This window comes from Gadus morhua, chromosome 8 (assembly GCF_902167405.1).
Source record: "Gadus morhua chromosome 8, gadMor3.0, whole genome shotgun sequence".
NCBI lineage: Eukaryota > Metazoa > Chordata > Actinopteri > Gadiformes > Gadidae > Gadus > Gadus morhua.
This window is the reverse complement of record NC_044055.1, coordinates 11,564,838-11,583,964: the sequence shown is the minus strand read 5'-3', so window position 1 is coordinate 11,583,964 and position 19,127 is coordinate 11,564,838. Positions and strand designations below refer to the sequence as shown.

General features: G+C 42.5%; 1 protein-coding gene across 2 annotated transcripts in view; it reads left to right on the top strand.

Moving 5' to 3' along the window:
- The first annotated feature begins 4,763 nt into the window (after positions 1 to 4,763).
- LOC115549673 (guanine nucleotide binding protein (G protein), alpha activating activity polypeptide, olfactory type) overlaps positions 4,764 to 19,127 on the top strand; it is a 48,272-nt gene continuing 33,908 nt past the window's right edge. Inside the window, exons 1-4 of one of the 2 annotated variants that reach the window (XM_030364998.1) lie at positions 4,764 to 5,464; positions 11,587 to 11,659; positions 12,223 to 12,277; positions 12,433 to 12,552. In XM_030364998.1, coding sequence (XP_030220858.1) covers positions 4,987 to 5,464; positions 11,587 to 11,659; positions 12,223 to 12,277; positions 12,433 to 12,552 — 726 coding nt within the window. In that variant the 5' untranslated portion in view covers positions 4,764 to 4,986. Of the gene's footprint in view, positions 5,465 to 10,621; positions 11,357 to 11,586; positions 11,660 to 12,222; positions 12,278 to 12,432; positions 12,553 to 19,127 lie in introns of those variants that run through there. The other variant, XM_030364999.1, reaches the window with a different exon arrangement.

Sequence of the window (19,127 nt, the reverse complement as noted above, 5' to 3'; positions counted from 1 at the left end):
TCTCATAGGGATTGGGCTTCTCGGGGTTTGTTTACCGGTGTTGCTATGTTTCCGGTCTTGTGTGTTCCAACGGTTTATTAATCTCTGTCTATTCAATACTTCATTCACTGCCTCTTCCGTGGTCATTAAAATATTATGAATATACTGCGTCGGGTCCTCCGACGTCTCTCCCTCTTCCACAAAAGGTAAAGACATGCAATGGTGGTTATCTTGTTGTGGCGCGACAAATTCGACAAAGCTTGCACAGCGACAGATTATGATGTGTGGCGCGACAAAACTTCGGCGACAACGCGAATGGGCGAAAAATTTCGCGTTTGGTGTGAACACAGTTAGAAAATATTTCTGAGACGCGCTGTTGCTGTAGTCAGCTATGTTCATTGTAGACACCTAATGTACTTTTTCCATTCCATTCAAACATTTCCTTTACGTTCATTACGCTGGAAAAGGATTCCTCCGGATCAGATAACAAAGGTGTGTGGGGAAAACTATGATGCCCAAATGTTCTGACAAATTATAAATTCTTTGGGTGAGATGGTCACCTACCTACCTACCGTTTTTGTGAATAAAAGACAGCCCTTGTAAGATCTGAAATGTCATGTTCCTGACAACTGACTCTGGAAACAACTTGTTCCTGTGAAAATGGAAGACCAACCCAAGGTTACTCAATCCGAGGTCTAAATTGTGTACAGACCAACTCTCAAGGAACTTTAAATAAGCATGCAAGTCGTTGGTATTCGAATGTCATGGGCATGCAACATAGCTTACCTGGCTTTAATGAGCTGAAGAAGGTTTTCTTTCATATATTCAAAGACAAAGTACAGAAAGTCATTTTCTCGAATGATTTCTTTTAATTTGACCACGTTGGAATGTCTCAGCTTCTGCAGCGACTGAAAAAAATAAAACTGCCAATCAAACAAAGACCTAGCACATAATGCAATGCCTGAAAGCAAAAAGGTCTATGTTTTGTATGGTAATATTGTGTTTGTATTCAACCTCTTACCTTAACCTCTCTGAGATTCACACACTCATCCCAAGAATAGAATTTTCTTTTCATTCTACAGTAGAAAAACAATACAATAGCATTAGTGTGTGTGTGTGTGTGTGTGTGACTGTGTGTGTGTGTGTGTGTGTGTGTGTGTGTGTGTGTGTGTGTGTGTGTGTGTGTGTTGTGTGTGTGTGTGTGTGTTTGTGTGTGTGAAGATATATATATATTATACCGATGAGTACCAATGATGATAATTACATTCGGTACTGTCATCTTCTGTATGTAAGTGAGGCCAACAATTCTTTAAAACCTTTATAAGTCCCATCTGACTTGCAGTATGTTCCCCCCCCCCGCCCCTTTCAGCAGCAACATGACGCGTTCCACTTTCACTCCTCTCTCTGTCATCACCAGTGTCACCTTTCACAATAGCCTTCCATTTACAGCACCTGGTCCGAGCCTCTGGCCACCATTCATTATTAACCGGAGGCTTTGGGTCAATTTGACTTATAATAAGCTGCTGATGAATGAGGGACCTTACCAACACACAGGCTGCTCGTAAAGAAAAACAACAACACACACACACGAAAAGCCAGAAGATGACCCACTGCATGTTATCGAATCCATCCTTCACAGAAAAGAAATGGTAAATGGTAAATGGATTGCATTTTTTTCACACTTTCATCCAAAGCGCTTTACAATAGAACATTCATCCATTCAAGCACACATTCACACAGCGACGGCGGAGTCAACCATGCAAGGCGACAGCCAGCTCGTCGGGAGCAGTCAGGGTGAAGGGTGTTGCTCAGGGACACCTCGACACTCAGCTAGGAGGAGCCAGGGATCGAACTAGCAGCCTTACGGTTACCAGCCAACCCGCTCTACCTCTTGAGCTTCTAGAAAGAGAAAATAAACCGTGAGGGAGGAACCCACCTCTTAATGGCCACCAACTCCCCAGAGTCGAGTCTCTTGCCCAGGAGCACGCTGCCAAAGGTCCCGTCGCCCAGCTGCCTGGTGGCGGTGTAGCGCTTCATCGTCCCACACTGCAGCGATGATCCCTGGGAGAAGAGCTCCATCAGAGTCAGAAGTCATCATGAGGACAGAGAAGGCAACGACACACACACACACACACACACACATATGCAACCGGTTGGACCCACAACACACACACACACACACACACACACACACACACACACACACACACACACACACACACACACACACACACACACACACACACACACACACACACACACACACACACACACAGCCCCCTCCTCCACCTCTAAACCCCGCCCCTCTAAAGTAAGATGAGTACAGTGAGGTTAGGGTGTCCACCTGCTTCTGAAACAAATAAATAAATAAATGAAAGGCTCACTCTCTCCTGCCTGTCTCTCGGCTCTTCAAAGGGGACATTAGTTCATGTGTCTTGACTGGAAAGGGAGGGTTGAAAATGTTAAAATACCTCCACAACAAAATACTTCTAGTCGCCCTATCTTATCAGCCCACATAAACTTGCAAAGCAAGTTCCATAGCAACCTGCAGACAGAAAGTAATTTGAATACTTACATACAAATTCTGGTCTGACAACCAAACAGAGTGCTTAGGCCAATCCCTGGTTTGTGCCCCGCTGTGTTCAACCTGGTTTGGTCTTAACAACAGGCTTTATAGGTAGAGCTTGTTAAGAGTCAGTGCCCTGAGATGGGCTCACATGGGAAGATGATGAAGCATCATTTGTAATCGTCTATTATCGTGGTTTCGGGACTATGACCTGGAGAATGATAAAGGGTCAACGCGTGGTTTATTCAAAGGTACAAGGTAAACGGACACGCACTCTGGAGGTGGCTAATGAGGCATCTCGCACTTCCAAGTAAAATGTCGGTCTGTTTTGCTATGGACAAAATGGTAAATATGCCACGCTTTCAAGGTCTGATATACCCAGGTAAATCTTAAGTCTGTCTTGGCATGGGCAGAATGCTAGAGAAGCAACGCCCATAGGGTCTGCCTTATCTCTAACTTTATATGGTGTTTTGTTGACCACTCCATGTATAGAAGCAGAAACTAGTCAGAAGTGGTGCTAGCACAAATATGTGGTCCTAATATTAGCTTAATATAATGTGGTTTAATAAGGCATAGAATAAATGCATGTAAATCAAAGATATAATAAAAATGGGATATTTCACTCAGTGTAATAATTTAAATTCAATTATTTCACGTCATCAGTCACGATGAGAGTAATAAACACAAACTTGTTGTTTTGTTTAAACTAGCCACACGCCAACACCACCTTCTTGAATCATAACGAATTGGAATTGATGGCGGGCCAAAGGCTCCCCAGAGACACAGCACTTCAGCGTTTCTCATTAGACAATATCATCTGACTGTTGTAGCTTGTTTAATATGGTTTGTTTGATCCACAGGGACTAGATAACAAAAGCAGACTCCCACCCTTGAGAGTCTGATTATAGGTCCACTCACCCTGTGATGGGAATTGCCGTAAGTCGCAGTCCTCGGTAGTCCGGGACGCAACTAAATGCCAGGTAACGGCCACAGGGTTACGCACCGGCTCAAAAAAAATGAACGTGGAAACGTGAAAATAAAGGAAGGAGAAACGATAGTGTAAAAGGGTAACTGAATATTATTAAAGTATATTACAATAATATGATGGCACATATTTGTCATACACAAGGTGTTATTTAAATATATATTATTTAAATATAAAATAAAGCAGTGATTAAACTATGTTTCAATGTACTGGTAGGTTAACTGGCTTTTAAGAGAAAGAGTTTTTTAAGAGAAATATTAACCCCGCAATCTGTGAGGTAAAAACCTACATTTAATAATATTTAATAAATACTTTGACTTTAGGTCAAGCTTGCATGGTATCAAGCACTGATTTTAAATATAAGCATTTTTGAGTCGAAAATATGTAACGTAGGCCTATGAAAAACTGTTTATACATAAAGTGATGAGAGCCTCGCTCCAAGGGTTGCTATTAATAGACTGGCTTGGCAGCCTAGAAGCATCCTGTATGTTGCTAGCTTTAGCTGAGCACATCCGTTCCATATTAGCGCCCTCTAGTGTTCCTTTTAAAATCCTGAAAATTATGCTATGGTATTTAGGCCTATGCGAATGTGCTACAAAACCAACGCCCCAAAGACTTATTAGATGGACAAACGAATTAAAACAAAATAAAGATATTTTTCATTAGTCATTCAGTCATTCATTAGTTTGACTGTCAACTCTAGATGATAATGTAAAATACATGTGTTATAAACAAACTACAAATCTATCTACAATGCACGGTATTTGTATTACAATATATCCTATATTAAATTGATTTTCTCTTTGATTTTACCGTTTCAAACAATCCGACCAACTGAATGTTTTCACACTACACGCAGCAAGAATAATTTAGAATAATAATTAAAAAAAATAACACCACAGCAACGTGCATTGGCAGGATAAACCGTGTTTAAGGCCAACAACAAAATGGCAAAATAAGGAAAGTTTAGACTAATGTCTGCATTCCATGAACCATATAGGGCAGACAGAATGTGCCTCATATGCAGTCAAGAAATGTGTGGAATGAAAATCATGACCAGCATTCTCGAAATGGCCATACTGTAGTAATGTGACGTGTGTTATGCATTTCATCTAACAACTGTGCAGTTGAATGTTGACCATTTGCAGATTCTATGCTGCGTTTTTTCTCCAAGGTTCTACTTTTGGTTACTTACGGTAAGGTGGACCCGCAGTGTCCACTAAGCGGGATCAGGTGATCCTCTATCTACGAAGCGTAGGCTGACGGGTGAAAATGCAAAATGACATATAGCAAATGTCGGAGCATAATTCATTCACATTTTCGGATTAAATTCGAATTTAGATCACATCGCTGGAGCTCCGATGTTACGATGGCGCGTTAGGACTGCTGATTTGACGTGGTTTTTGATATTTTAATTTATGAAAAGTCCAATTGACAGACATATATTGGTTTCAACATGGGGCTGTGCTACAGTTTGCGTCCCCGGCTCTTTGGGGACCTAAGCGGGTCTATTTCCAACGCTAACTCGGACTCGGATCAGCCTCCAGACACAGCTGTACCTCCGCGCGCCGGGGGAGCCCGTGGAGAGGACACAGGGGGATGTGGCGAGACATCGTCGCTCCGCGGTGGAGGCAAAGTACGCCAAGGGGACACCGCTAAGCTCCCGGCCGGGGAGCTCCGCCGTGGAGATGGCACTGATGCTGTGCTCATACAAAACGGGGGTGGCGGAGGAGCGGGAAAGGGATCGGGAAAGGACCGTAGTCGACGCCTGCCGTTGCTGCAGAAGACGAGCACCCAAAAGCAAAAGAATTGGGAATTTGTCGTGGAGGAAAAGGAGGCCGAGAAGGAGGCGAAGAAAGTCAGTAAGAGCATTGACAGGGTGCTCAAGGAGTTCAAACGGGAGTATAAACAGACGCATCGACTGCTATTACTCGGTAGGTTGTCCCCATCTGTGTTGTGTTATGGACGTGGTATAGCCTATTATTAGGCACTGAATGTAGACAGTCAGAAATTATGTCAGTGCGTTGGGGAGGCCTTTTACTTTGTTTTTAGCTTGGCTCAGAGGACTACCCCCTGCGGTTTTCAGTGACAAATGACGAAGATGGACGTTAACCCACACACAGCTGGGCCTGTTGTCCTGTTGCAGTTTTAAAGCTAATACATTTAATTGTTCTTGTAAATACCCACTATATATATATATACACACACACACACACACACACACACACACACACACACACGCACACACACACGCACACGCACACGCACACACACACACACACACACACACACACACACACACACACACACACACTGATAAGACTGCTAGGCCTATCTAATAACACGACTTATCATTGATGGATAAATCATGTTTACCAGAAAACATTAGGTGTCAGGGTGGACCCCTTAGTACTCCTACTCCTACTGGGCCCTTATGTTTTCTAAAATGACATGTTTATACAAATGTTCATACTTAGTAGTGTGTTCTTCAATTCTTCAATAATCATTGTGGTTATGCTATTGTTACATCGACACATTTGTAATTGTGTTTGATTCACGACATGATAAGAAAAGCAGACATTCGTCAAGAGATAAACAGCTTCATGTTGTTAGTTCTACTCAACTGCTCTTCTTCTAAGTGTTAAACAGTGAGTGAGAAGCATACCTTGTCAGAACAGTATATCAGAAGGTGCTATTCCTTTTAATTCCTGTCTAAACCCATAACTCCAGTTCTAAGTAGGATAGACTGTATAACTTTCAAACTACCCTCTGGGAACTAATCTTAAACGGAAGAAGCTTCATTGTAATGGCATTCATAAAATATATATATATATATATACCAGTTCTAAGTAGGATAGACTGTATAACTTTCAAACTACCCTCGGGGGACTAATCTGAAGCAGAAGAAGCTTCATTGTTTTGGTATTCATAAAAGTCACTGTTTATATATATGTTATGTTTATTGTTGTAATCTGTCATTTGGAATGGGCTCCCTGTTCGTCTTTTGTTCCTAATCCTGATTATTTTGGTGTAAACAGGTACAGTCTGAAGTCTCTCCAGAGTGCCACAGAGGGCCTCATTTGGTCTCCTTAAGGGACCTACAAGACTCTGTACCTTTACAGGTGTCCACTGGGACTCTGGTTGCAGCCAGGAGGACTGTGCTTGGTTTTAGTTCCTCTGAAAGTGGACACCTTCCAAATAGTGTTACATTTCAAGGCGACCTAGGCTATGGCTAATCTGGGTCACTTTATCTGTTTGTATTTGCTGCTGGTGTTTGGTTGAATAATGATAGGAATAAGGAAGTGTAACTTAACTGCGCTGCCATATTTTTTCTGCACGAGTTAGATTGAGATTGCACCCGTGTCGCCATATATTCTTTTTGCCATTTATATGTGTGTGGATTTTGAAATTTCATTCATTACTTATTTATTAGATCAACTTCATGTCATCAAAGTATACATTTTAATACCACAACAACAATTTGCTAACTAACAGTAACTTAAAACCTGTCTATCTGCTGAATACAAAGATGGGTGTCAAGACCAGAGTTATGTTCCAATTAAGTACAGCAACAGATGAGTAGGGTAAAGCCTGCTTTCAAAGACACAGGAGGTGGTGATTAGCATCTGCAACAGCGTTCCTAAACGACACTTGATTGGCAGTTCCATATCTCTCTCCTATCAACCCCCCTCTCCACTCCCTATTTAATGAGCACAGGCTACAGGCTCTGACACCGGATGGAAACATATGGCAAAAGGAGAGAAGGTGGACATGTCACATCGTGTCACTGCAGTGTTTCTGTTCAGTTTCAGGACTTCTTGAATGGGATGACCTCGGTGCTGAAAGAAACCCTTATTGATACATCTCCACACACCACAACACAGCCACACATGGGCCCCTGCAGGCTCGTCCATCCCCAGCTTATAAATGCAAGAATGTCTCACACAGGTGAACTTTGCTTCCCTCCGGACGGGTTTTATCATTGACCATTGCTCTGTACTTTACCACTGGTGCCATTGAGTTCCTAGTTGCACTAATCATCAACAGGCGTGATTGAAGGATGAATTGTCATGTTTTATGGCTTCTATAGCAGTGCCCACCCTAGTTATTGGCCCTGATACTGCTGTCAGCTTATAAAGCTTTGCTACATACAAACTGACACATACTTTTAAAGACATTGAACTATGCTCGCACCGTTGCATTTGTAGAATGCATGATTTACACTTATCAAGGACCCCATCTCTCAGACATGAATGCATAAGGGTTTTCTGTAGCATCACAATGTGAAGTATTTTTAAGAGGGTGGGACACTATTCACTTGGTAAAGGACCCCATTGTTTTGATGGCAGTTTGGAAATTGAAAAGAAATTAGTGGGAGTTGTAGCTTCATACAGCAGGACATTTAATCGCTGTTTGTGTGGTCCACATATATATTTTGATGGTCAAATAATAGAAAAAACTACATTGTGGCTATATACAAGTAAATCACATGTATACAGCACTTTCTTGTCCTGAGTAACCCTAAATGGAAATCAAAGCCTTATTGCAGGCAGGGTTCAATGGTCATTTTTGGTTAGAGGTTAAGCTGAGGCCTTTTATCTGAGGGGAAGAGAAAATGTTATCATCCTCTTCCTTGAACTGTTCGAAGAAAAAACATAACAAATATGTGAGTTAATCCTATTCGCTTTAATTATGTTTTTACATATTACATTTAGACTTTATTGTAGTTATTCCCCATGTAGGCATACGATGCATAGGCATTTTCTGGTTGTTATTCTGCATTAACTACATTTACATATATTTAGGGATTGCAGCTTGTGATATAAATAGATGAGTCGAATGATGACTTCAGCACAATACGTGTACGTTTTCAATGAATAACTAAGATATAAGTGAGTGGTCTATAAAAAGGGAGTCATCCAGTTTTAAAGATAAGATAACATGAACTTTAAGGCTCAAAGGGAGGAGATTGTTGTGCTAGGACATCTGGGGTTATGAAGGAAAAGGGTAAATTAAAGAAGGATGGACTGTATGGACATTTAAATCCCAAGCCATTATAAACTGACTAAAAACGATGAATTCCCAGGAAGTGGGGGAGGGGTTTATTTGGAAAATGTTGGTAGCGCTGGTAGCGAACTAGCAAATCTAAAAAACACAAATGTTATTCTCTATTTGAGCACTAGAGAGCACTGTGGGCCAGTCGCTTGTCATGACCTTGTATTCTACGGTGGGGAGACAGGGGTGTCGAGGAGGAGGGGGTGGTGGTTGAGATTTTAACACCCAACAGATGAAGTGAGAGTCCCGGTTTTTTATTTGCATGCAGAGCTACTTTGTTCCACTCATTTCACTGCATGAACCAAGCATTTGCATGGTATTTGCATAATGTTGCCCATCGCAGCTTGTTCGTTTCTACATCTGGCACTATAAGCATTGATAGCTGTCTTGTAGCCTATATTTGAATACCTATGTTAGTTGGTGGTCAATGAGATATAACGCCCATTCATGGTTTGAGCCGAAATACAAAGTGACCTTTGATTGCAGCTTTTAATAATAAAGATCAAAACACGCAGGGACCATTTCAACCATATTAAATGGATAATACGGACAGTATGAGACAATACAATGCACACTGCATCATTGTATGTACATCTAACTCCAAGATTTAATAAGAGAACTGAGATATATCTCCACTAGACAGCCTAAAACACTTTACAAAAAGGCCTCCATTAAAACATGTTCTTTAATTCTGTCCAAACAGTACATGAGAAACAGAAAAATAATACTATGTAATTTGAAAGATTACAACAGTCAGAGATGGATTTTTACATAGCATGGAAATGGTACACAATGGCACATATCTTATGCATTTATTTACTCAATCGATGTAGGCTAATATAAGATGGCACAAAGGTACTAAGCTCTATGTTTATATTCACAGCCTCCTTTAACTAAATATTGGAAACAGCATAGTTATCTGTACTATGTTATATTATATTTTAATTGTTAATTTGTGTGTGTGTGTGTGTGTTTGTGTGTGTGTGAGTGTGCATGTGTGCGTGTGACCGTGTGTGTTTGTGTGTGTGCGTGTGTGTACGTGTGTATAGACTTCTTTATCACACAAGTGGATAGTGTGTGTGTAATGTGTGTGTGTGTATATAGACTGATCTATGATGAATATTTTATCCTTTTAGTAAGCTACAACACAGTTTCTATTTTTTATTTTCTAAACCTATTTAACGGTTACCAGTTTAGTGGCTAATTATGTGTAGCAAGCACACTACACATGCTAAGATTCTATTATCTTTGCCCAAAGCCTTATAAGTCATAGGCCTTGAGCAACTTTAACTAAGACATATAAGTCAAAGTGATATGCTAACATAAAATAGTATTACAGAGTAATGTATGGGATGTATTATCTGAACTGAATCGTTTGCTACCTCATCAAGTGTTCTTTAGTGTTTATCAACAAACAAAAGGTATATACATCGGAATTGGTTCTTTCCTTGGGCATCCCAAAGAACTACAACAAACAAACATGGTTATATTTATTTTTAAGCAGGTATTAGCAATAGCTATTATCCTTCCTCACGCCAGATAGTCCTCTGACGATATACACATAGAGCAATATTACATGTTTACTGTAATATACGGCACAATCCTGCTTTAATATCACATTAGCAATATTTGATTACATTACATTGTAAACCTTGTAAACAGGGCTTGAATTATCCTCAAATTGACACAATAGTAGACTACTGCAGAGTAAACATAATGTAGGACAAAACTTGTTGTATATCTAAGCTCGTTTGACTTGGCCTATATTCCTATATAAGTTATATGTTCTAACTTCTAATGTAAGTACACAACCTACCCATAAAAAATATATGTAATGTGCGGCGTGTTTGTTGTGTATCAAGACATTGAGTCAGGAATATAGTTAACTTTAGTATGTAGACAGAGTGCAGTTTACTTGGTAAACAATCGAGAGTTTAGGTCAGGGCCATCTCGCTGACTGCGTTCATGTTGGACGACATGAGACCCAGCCCTCTGAAAGTAGTCTGTAGAGGCGGACACTTTCCACCCCTTGTCGATTCGTTTGATAGCTGGCTAGTGGAGGACTCCTGTAGGCCTACTAATGTTTTTTTTAATGGCTCAACCTTTCCAATGCAACTTCTAAAATTATATCAGCCTATATATATATGTACATATATATATATATAGGCCTGCCTGATTGGGATTGTTAAATTTGAACGTAGATATTTCTTCGTTTCTCTCTCCCTTGGTTCACGGTTACTTCCTGGTGTCACAGAGAGAGGCAGTGCTGAGTTAAAGAGACAGAAATACTGATAGAAATTTAGATAGAAAATACTGTGAGAAGAGGGGAGGAACAAGATAGGAGCAGTTGACTGGATTCCAGAAATCGAAACCCCCTCTTCCTTTGCATGTTTGCCATTATTTTTTTAAACATCGTTTTTTTTGGTTTGAAAACCCAGAATATCGTTTAGATGACTCGGATGCCGAAGCTCCAGCTCGTTGCGGCTAAAGCGGAATTGTAACGGGGAACGTATTCCTCCCTCCGACCGAGAAGCCTCGCCAAGATTTACAATATACGTATTGCTTTTTTAATATACCATCCGAGGTATTTCCATATTTTCTTTTAACGAGGAAGGGTTAAAAGAGACGGAAGATGGGTTGTTTGGGCAACAGCAAGACTGAAGATCAACGCATCGACGAAAAGGCACAACGAGAGGCAAATAAAAAAATAGAAAAACAGTTACAAAAAGAAAGACAAGCATATAAAGCTACACATAGGCTGTTATTATTGGGTAAGGCTTTCATTTATGGTTTGTGTCAATGTCTCTATGCCTTTCTGTTGCTGAACACGTACCCGTTTGACAGCGCTTGCGATATGTCAGGGGGGTGGATATTGATGGAAACGAAGCCGAGCATACAATTACATTCAATTCGAAAACATTTGTCCATTTTTTTGAGGCTTGTCAGGATGTCTGCATTTCGTGTTTTGATAACATGCTCATGTATTGGGTTTATGTCCAAGGTGCGGGTGAGTCCGGAAAAAGCACCATTGTGAAGCAGATGAGGATTCTACACGTCAACGGCTTCAACGCAGAGTGAGTGCTATTCAATAGTTTCACATGAGATAGCCTGTGTGTTGTACAAAAATAATCTCGATTAATGTTTTGTGTCTGTGTATTAATGAGTGAGACTGTCGAGGCTGTAATATAGGCTGAATGGATTTTCCTCAGGCACTGCAGCGCCTGTTGGGCGCAGTGTTCAGTTCATATAAGCTATTTTCTTCCCATTTCCTCCTTTTTGGATCAACAGACTACATCTGTAAGACATAACGTTTGAGTACAGAAAAATGTCCGATTAATTGTTTCTCAGTTTCATGTTAAAGGGTGATAGGTCGGATTCAATAGACCTATTGATGGTTTGTTTTGCTGCAAGGCCTTGCAATGGCATTGATCTGACCAATGGTCTATTTTGAACATGCCTATATGTCATATTGCTGTAATTGTATGAGTATCTTACTGTCTGGCCCTACAGCAATTCCTATCCCTACTTTAGGGGATATTCAAGCCGCTTTTATCTGACTACTGCCAGCAGCGATTAGTTTGTTGTGGACATTGCCTGATTGATAGTCCCCTTACACCTGTACTGTGTCCCCACACAGAGAAAAGAAACTGAAAATACAAGATATACGAAAAAACGTTAAGGATGCCATAGTGGTAAGTTTGATCCGTAACAGTGCTTTCCTATTTTTGTAAATAATTATCTCTGTGTCTTTTAAATGTAACCTAACATTTTTAGTGAATAGTCCTATATTTATTGTGTACTAAAGGCTTGTTATGTTTTCTTCTTACTTCCAACTTGTGATCTGAAGACGATAGTGTCGGCAATGAGCACTTTGATACCCCCAGTCCCGCTAGCTAATCCAGAGGACCAATTCAGAATTGAGTACATCAAAAGCATAGCTCCTCTCTCCGACTTTGACTATTCACAGGTAAGATTTCAATCATCTTGTGTCGTGTTTTTGTGTGTTTGTGTCTTGTGTGTGCGTTTGTGTGTGTGTGTATGACGTGTGTGTGTGTGTGTGTTTGTGTGTTATATATATATGTTTTGTGTGTGTGTGTATGAGGAGAGAGCATGAAATAGTGAATGAGACTAATGCACAGACTAATGGGTCAGGATATATATTTGTATTGTTTTCTAGAGAGATTGCAATGTGTGTCTCCTTGATACGCATTATATTCTAGATTTTAATTGGGGAAAAAGGAGCTTATTTTATTTTCAAAGAGTGAGTTTTGGAAAACATCAAGGATGCACTATCACAGGGTTTCATAAGAGAAAACTGATTATAACATCCATATAATAGCAACTTTATTTACGATCTGCCACCATTTTGAATGCTTATCATGCTTCGTAGCTGGGACAGACATTGGGATTTTAATGTGATCAGAAAAAGGGATTGTTTTCAGTGTTCTACCACCTGATAGCTCTAGGTCACGTGATAGCCGGATAGGGAAATAATATTTTACATAATTTCAAAAGTCTTCCTTGTTTTAAAATAAGAGTCGCAGCTTCTGCAAAATAGGGCAGGAGAAATCAACGCATAGACATAAAGGAAAAAGATTATTAGCGTGTTACTACCTACTATTTCGATTTAGTGCTTCTTATTTTTACTGTACTGTACAGAGAAACTGACTCCATATTATGCAAGGCTAAAATGGCTGTGTTTTGTGGGGAAATGTGTGTATTATTGATATTTATCGATTAGGGAGCGTACCTTGATTATTTTGAGTGTGGATTGGATCCCAACTATTCAATTGTGGTACATGAATCAAACAGGTTCATTTTAATGTTTCTTAAAGTTTAAAGAAGTACATGCTGAGTAGTCATGAGAAAGCCTGGTTCTCAAAGGCCAGTTCACTCGCATCGTTTCCCTCATGGCCCAATCCATAGGCCCACCATAACAATCACCTCTGACGTTGTCACGTGACTAGTATTGTTTAGTACAGTGTCACTTTACATCACCCATGGGATGTTTCTCATTCTCTCCTCTCTAGCCAGCTTATTTGCTGAGCAATTGCAGGAATATAAAGTTTAAAGGTGTGTGTGTGTGTGTGTGTGTGTGTGTGTGTGTGTGTGTGTGTGTGTGTGTGTGTGTGTGTGTGTGTGTGTGTGTGTGTGTGTGTGTGTGTGTGTGTGTGTGTGTGTGTGTGTGTGTGTGTGTTGGACAGTTCAGGGCCATTGGGAGGGCTGTCTCCATGTTCCCAGGCCTAGCCAAACCAAGGGGAACAACATAGCTTTGTCTGGTGTGTCTGTGCATGTCATCAGTGGTGGGCATTACTAGTGTTGTTGGTGTCACCACTACATTGTCGCCAGTATATCACCACATAGCCTAGCTTGGCTTGATATCCAATACAGCCCCCCTAGGAACTCAGCCAATTCCTGTGGCTCTAACCTGTTGGGGCTACAATGAAATGGGAAAGTGTGGAAGGGCGGGTTATGCTGGCTTAAAAAGTAGTTGGGTGAGTTGGCATCATGGTCAACCAATTTCATACATTTGAACACACAAGGTTATTTGTAATTCTCAGCTTCATTTTGTCGTGCATAGCACAACGGCACAATTATTTTAGCCTGGTTACAATGTCCTTTTAATCGTGCATGAACCCTCCCAGTTTTCATATTCTGTTCGTCTTACCACTCGAAATGGGCCATTTTTTAAAATGCCCCTGGCCTACCTTTACCCTACCACGAGCAACAAGGGACAACAGTAAACTCATGGAAAATAGGGCGCTGAACGGCCGTCTATGCAAAGCAGAAACAAATGAAATAGCGGGAGCTATGCTTAGCTTTCCAACAACCATCGGGTGAAGCAAATTCAGATGAGTTGGCTGCCCATTTTAAACAATGAGCAGCTTTCCCCAGGATTGGGCCTGATGCCTCCCCTATGTCATGGCGTACAAACCAACTAGCTCCATCACCTAACACAACCACCTAGCACCATCAGCTAACACAACCAGCTAGCACCAACACCTAGTACAACCACCTAGCACAACAACCTAGAACCTTCACCTAGAACCATCACCTAACACAACCACCTAGCACAACCACCCAGCACAACCACCTAGCACAACCACCTAGCACCATAGCCTAGCACAACCACCCAGCACCATCACCTAACACAACCACCTAGCACAACCACCTAGGTGTAGCACCAATACCTAGGACCAACCGCCTACCACAATCACCTAGGTCCTAGCACCAACCAACTAGGTCCTAGCACCAACCATTTATGTCCTAGCACCAACCATCTAGGTCCTAGCACCAACCATCTAGGTCCTAGCACCAACCACCGAGGTCCTAGCACCAACCACCTAGGTCCTAGCACCAACCATCTAGGTCCTAGCACCAACCATCTAGGTCCTATCACCAACCACCTAGGTCCTAGCACCAACCATCTAGGCCCTAGCACCAACCACCTAGCGCAACTACTCTGGCCATGCACCACTTACCTAGGAGCTAGCACCAACAACATAGGACCGACCACCTAGTAACACCACCTAGGAAGGACCTGGCATCTAGCACCAACGACGACCACCTAAAATTCCCTCTCAGCAACACCACCTAGAAACTAACCGCCAGCAACAACCTGCTGCCACCGAATCCCTAGCACAACCACCTAGCATAAACTACCTAGCATCAACCACCTAGCACCGACCACCTAGCACAACCACCTAGCATCAACCACCTAGTATCAACCACCTAGCATCAACCACCTAGCACCGACCACCTAGCACAACCACCTAGCATAAACTACCTAGCATCAACCACCTAGCACCGACCACCTAGCACAACCACCTAGCATCAACCACCTAGTATCAACCACCTAGCATCAACCACCTAGCACCGACCACCTAGCATCAACCACCTAGCATCAACCTCCTAGCATCAACCACCTAGCACCGACCTCCTAGCATCAACCTCCTAGCATCAACCCCTTAGCACAACCACCTAGCATCAACCTCCTAGCATCAACCACCTAGCATCAACCGCCTAGCACCAACTACCTAGCATCAACCCCTTAGCACAACCACCTAGTATAAACCACCTAGCACCGACCACCTAGCATCAACCTCCTAGCACCAACCACCTAGCATCAAACACCTAGCATCAACCACCTAGCATCAACCACCTAGCACCAACCACCTAGCATCAACCTCCTAGCACCAGACACCTAGCACCGACAACCTAGCATCAACCACCTAGCATCAACCACCTAGCATCAACCACCTAGCACCAACCACCTAGCATCAACCCCCTAGCATCAACCACCTAGCACCAACCACCTAGCATCAACTACCTAGCATCAACCTCCTAGCACCAACCACCTAGCATCAACCCCCTAGCATCAACCACCTAGCACCAACCACCTAGCACCAACCACCTAGCATCAACCTGCTAGCACCAACCTCCTAGCACAACCACCTAGCACCAACCTCCTAGCACCAACCACCTAGCATCAACCTCCTAGCATGAACCTCCTAGCACCAACCACCTAGCATCAACCTCCTAGCATCAACCTCCTAGCACCAACCTCCTAGCACCAACCACCTAGCATCAACTACCTAGCACCAACCACCTAGCATCAACTACCTAGCACCAACCACCTAGCATCAACCTCCTAGCATCAACCTCCTAGCACCAACCTCCTAGCACAACCACCTAGCACCAACCTCCTAGCACCAACCACCTAGCATCAACCTCCTAGCATCAACCTCCTAGCACCAACCACCTAGCACCAACCTCCTAGCATAGCCACCTAGCATGAACCCCCTAGCACCAGCCAGCTAGCCCATTCTGTTTAACATCCATTTCAACAGGTTGAGGTCGCTATAAAGTGGCCATAGAGATGTTTTAATGTGTATGTAAACTTTGGTTGGGGTTTGGTTTGACAATCGTTGTTGACTTTTTTATGTAAAGCATAAGATGTACATGTTTCCTTTGATATTTAGAACTCAAGGGGTGAGCAGATTTCTTAGGGGCTACAGTATGGGCCCAAATCCATGGACCTATACCATCAGTCTTACAGTGAAACGGTCCACTGTGGTGACATAGCAGCCCAGGGGATTTTGTTCAAACTACTTTATGTCGTTGAAAATCTGTGTGTTGGTTAAGTATGGCTTTTAAGGAACATAATCTACATGGTCTTCTCAGTTTTTTTACATTATTTACATGTTCTATATCTTGTAATTGACGGCGAATGGTCGCAAGGCAAATGAATAGTGTTCGATAGGCTAGATGTTGTTTGTTTACGATGCCCCGAAAACTCGATTCTTTCCTTTGGTACTAGTATTGAGATACAAAATAACTTTTGTTAGCATATTTGGTCAAGCAAAAATTGATGTTTACGGTCATGTTACACAGTTCATGAAACACAGTTACACACAATGGTGTCCATCTGCAGTCACTAGATGGACTGCTCACAAGAATCTTGTGAGCAGGACAAAGACGATCATCTAACTTTTTAAAGTATAAGTCAGGGGTTGAGGCTTGAGACCCTTGAGAAAGGACATCCAGGAGAGCGATACGTGTACTAGGTGACCCCAGAGGAAACGTAATAACAGCTAACACATAATTAAGGTATGGACAGAGAAAGTGGTACTGTGAAATTAGAATAAACAAGACAAAATGACACCATGTGTGGCGCTCAAAGGTTAGAGGGTAGTAGAGGTATGTTAACAGTATGGGGCTGTTATGGCTAAAGCATAGTCCATAATCTGTATATAGAGCAATGATGAAGGGGAGCATGTGCTCGTGAATAGTTGTCGTTGATGGGTACAAATGGGAGGTATTAATGACATAACCGTACAATTGACTGGAAGCACAAAATTATAGATTTCTTGAAAACTTTTTTTGAACATCACAAATCCAGTGAAAAAGTATGGACGCATTAAAGAGAGGGGGGAAAGAGTTAAATGTTTGTGTTTAGACAATTTCTCTCTCGCTCTCTATCTGTCTCTCTCTGTCTCTGTCTCTCTCTCTCTGTGTCTGTCTGTGTGTGTGTGTGTGTGTGTGTGTGTGTGTGTGTGTGTGTGTGTGTGTGTGTGTGTGTGTGTGTGTGTGTGTGTGTGTGTGTGTGTGTGTGTGTGTGTGTGTGTGTGTGTTATCAGTTCCTCTGTAGGGCACTGCACCACACACTGCATTTATTCAAAGACCCAGTGTCACACGCCTCTGTGGAAAAGAGCCCGAGGAGAACCATACTCTGGTTCTCTCTCCCTGTCCCCCACCCTCTGGTCCCCATCAAGATTAATGTTTCGCTAGCACTGTTGGGCCCATCCCTTGTTGGTCGAGGGGGGCCCTTGCCTTGACCAGCGGCCTGACGGAGATGGTGGAGGCCGGGCCCCAAAGCTTAGAGACAAACCCCAGCCATAGGATGTTTTACGGGGTAGAATATTGTGGCTATTGGCTGAGGTGGTCGAGTTGGGATGTGACAGCAAGAACAAACCGTTATGGCTGGATGATGGCCCGTTTTTTAGTTTTTTGCTATCGTAATCTTTGTTACAGAAAGTTTGCTTATTGCAACCATTGTGGGCACGGGAAAAGGGATTTTCGATCTTGCTTCGAAAATTAATCCATGGTCCGTCTTATCCTGGCGTGAGGAAGTAAATGTTTGATTGTATCGTAGCTGCTAGCTAACACAATTACCATTGTAGGCATAACATGTTATAGCTTCCTCTTCACTTTAGAGGCAGCAGCTGGTTAACCAGTTTTTAATAAACGACAACCGACTTGGTGGTGTGTTTTTGTCGAGAAACACACAAACGACACAACGAAGCAAAAGAAACACCCAATACATTTAGCAACAAGACCGTACCTCCGTGTTTATTTTATTTACTCCTTAATCACCGGATCTCTTTCGAGGAGATCTCCCAAAGCATGTGATTACTTGTCAGCTCCTACACCCCCCCCACCCTTCCCTCCAGTTCAGGGGCCTTCTCCCCCCCCCCCCCCCCCCCGCCCTGTCTTCCCCGGTGGAGCGAGCGGGGAGTGCAGCGGGTCATGTGTTAGTCTCAGAGCCGGGGGGCGGCGGGGGTCTAAAAAAGACATGTGCACAGTAGAGCCCTGAGAGGTATTTAAAACCAGTCATCTTTGTTCGGGGGGGGGGGGGGGGGGAAGCATACAGAGAATCCTGAGAAATATCTCAAAGTCATTGATAAGATGAAGCCCCCCCCCCCCCCCCTCCCTCTCTCCAACTCGCAGTGCCATCCTTGCATAATACGCACCATTGTCCAGCACCAGCGGTCAGCTGAAGAGCTGTGGGAGACTATGTTTAGTAACTCTTTTTGGTTGTGTGTCTGTTTGTGTGTGTGTGTGTGTGTGTGTGTGTGTGTGTGTGTGTGTGTGTGTGTGTGTGTGTGTGTGTGTGTGTTTATGTGTGTGTGTGTGTTTGTGTGTGTGTGTGTGCGTGTGTGTGTGTGTGTCTGTGTATGTGTGTGTGTGTGTGTGTGTGCGTGTGTGTTTGTGTTTATGTGTGTGTGACGTGTTTATGTGTGTGTGTGTTTGTGTTTCTGT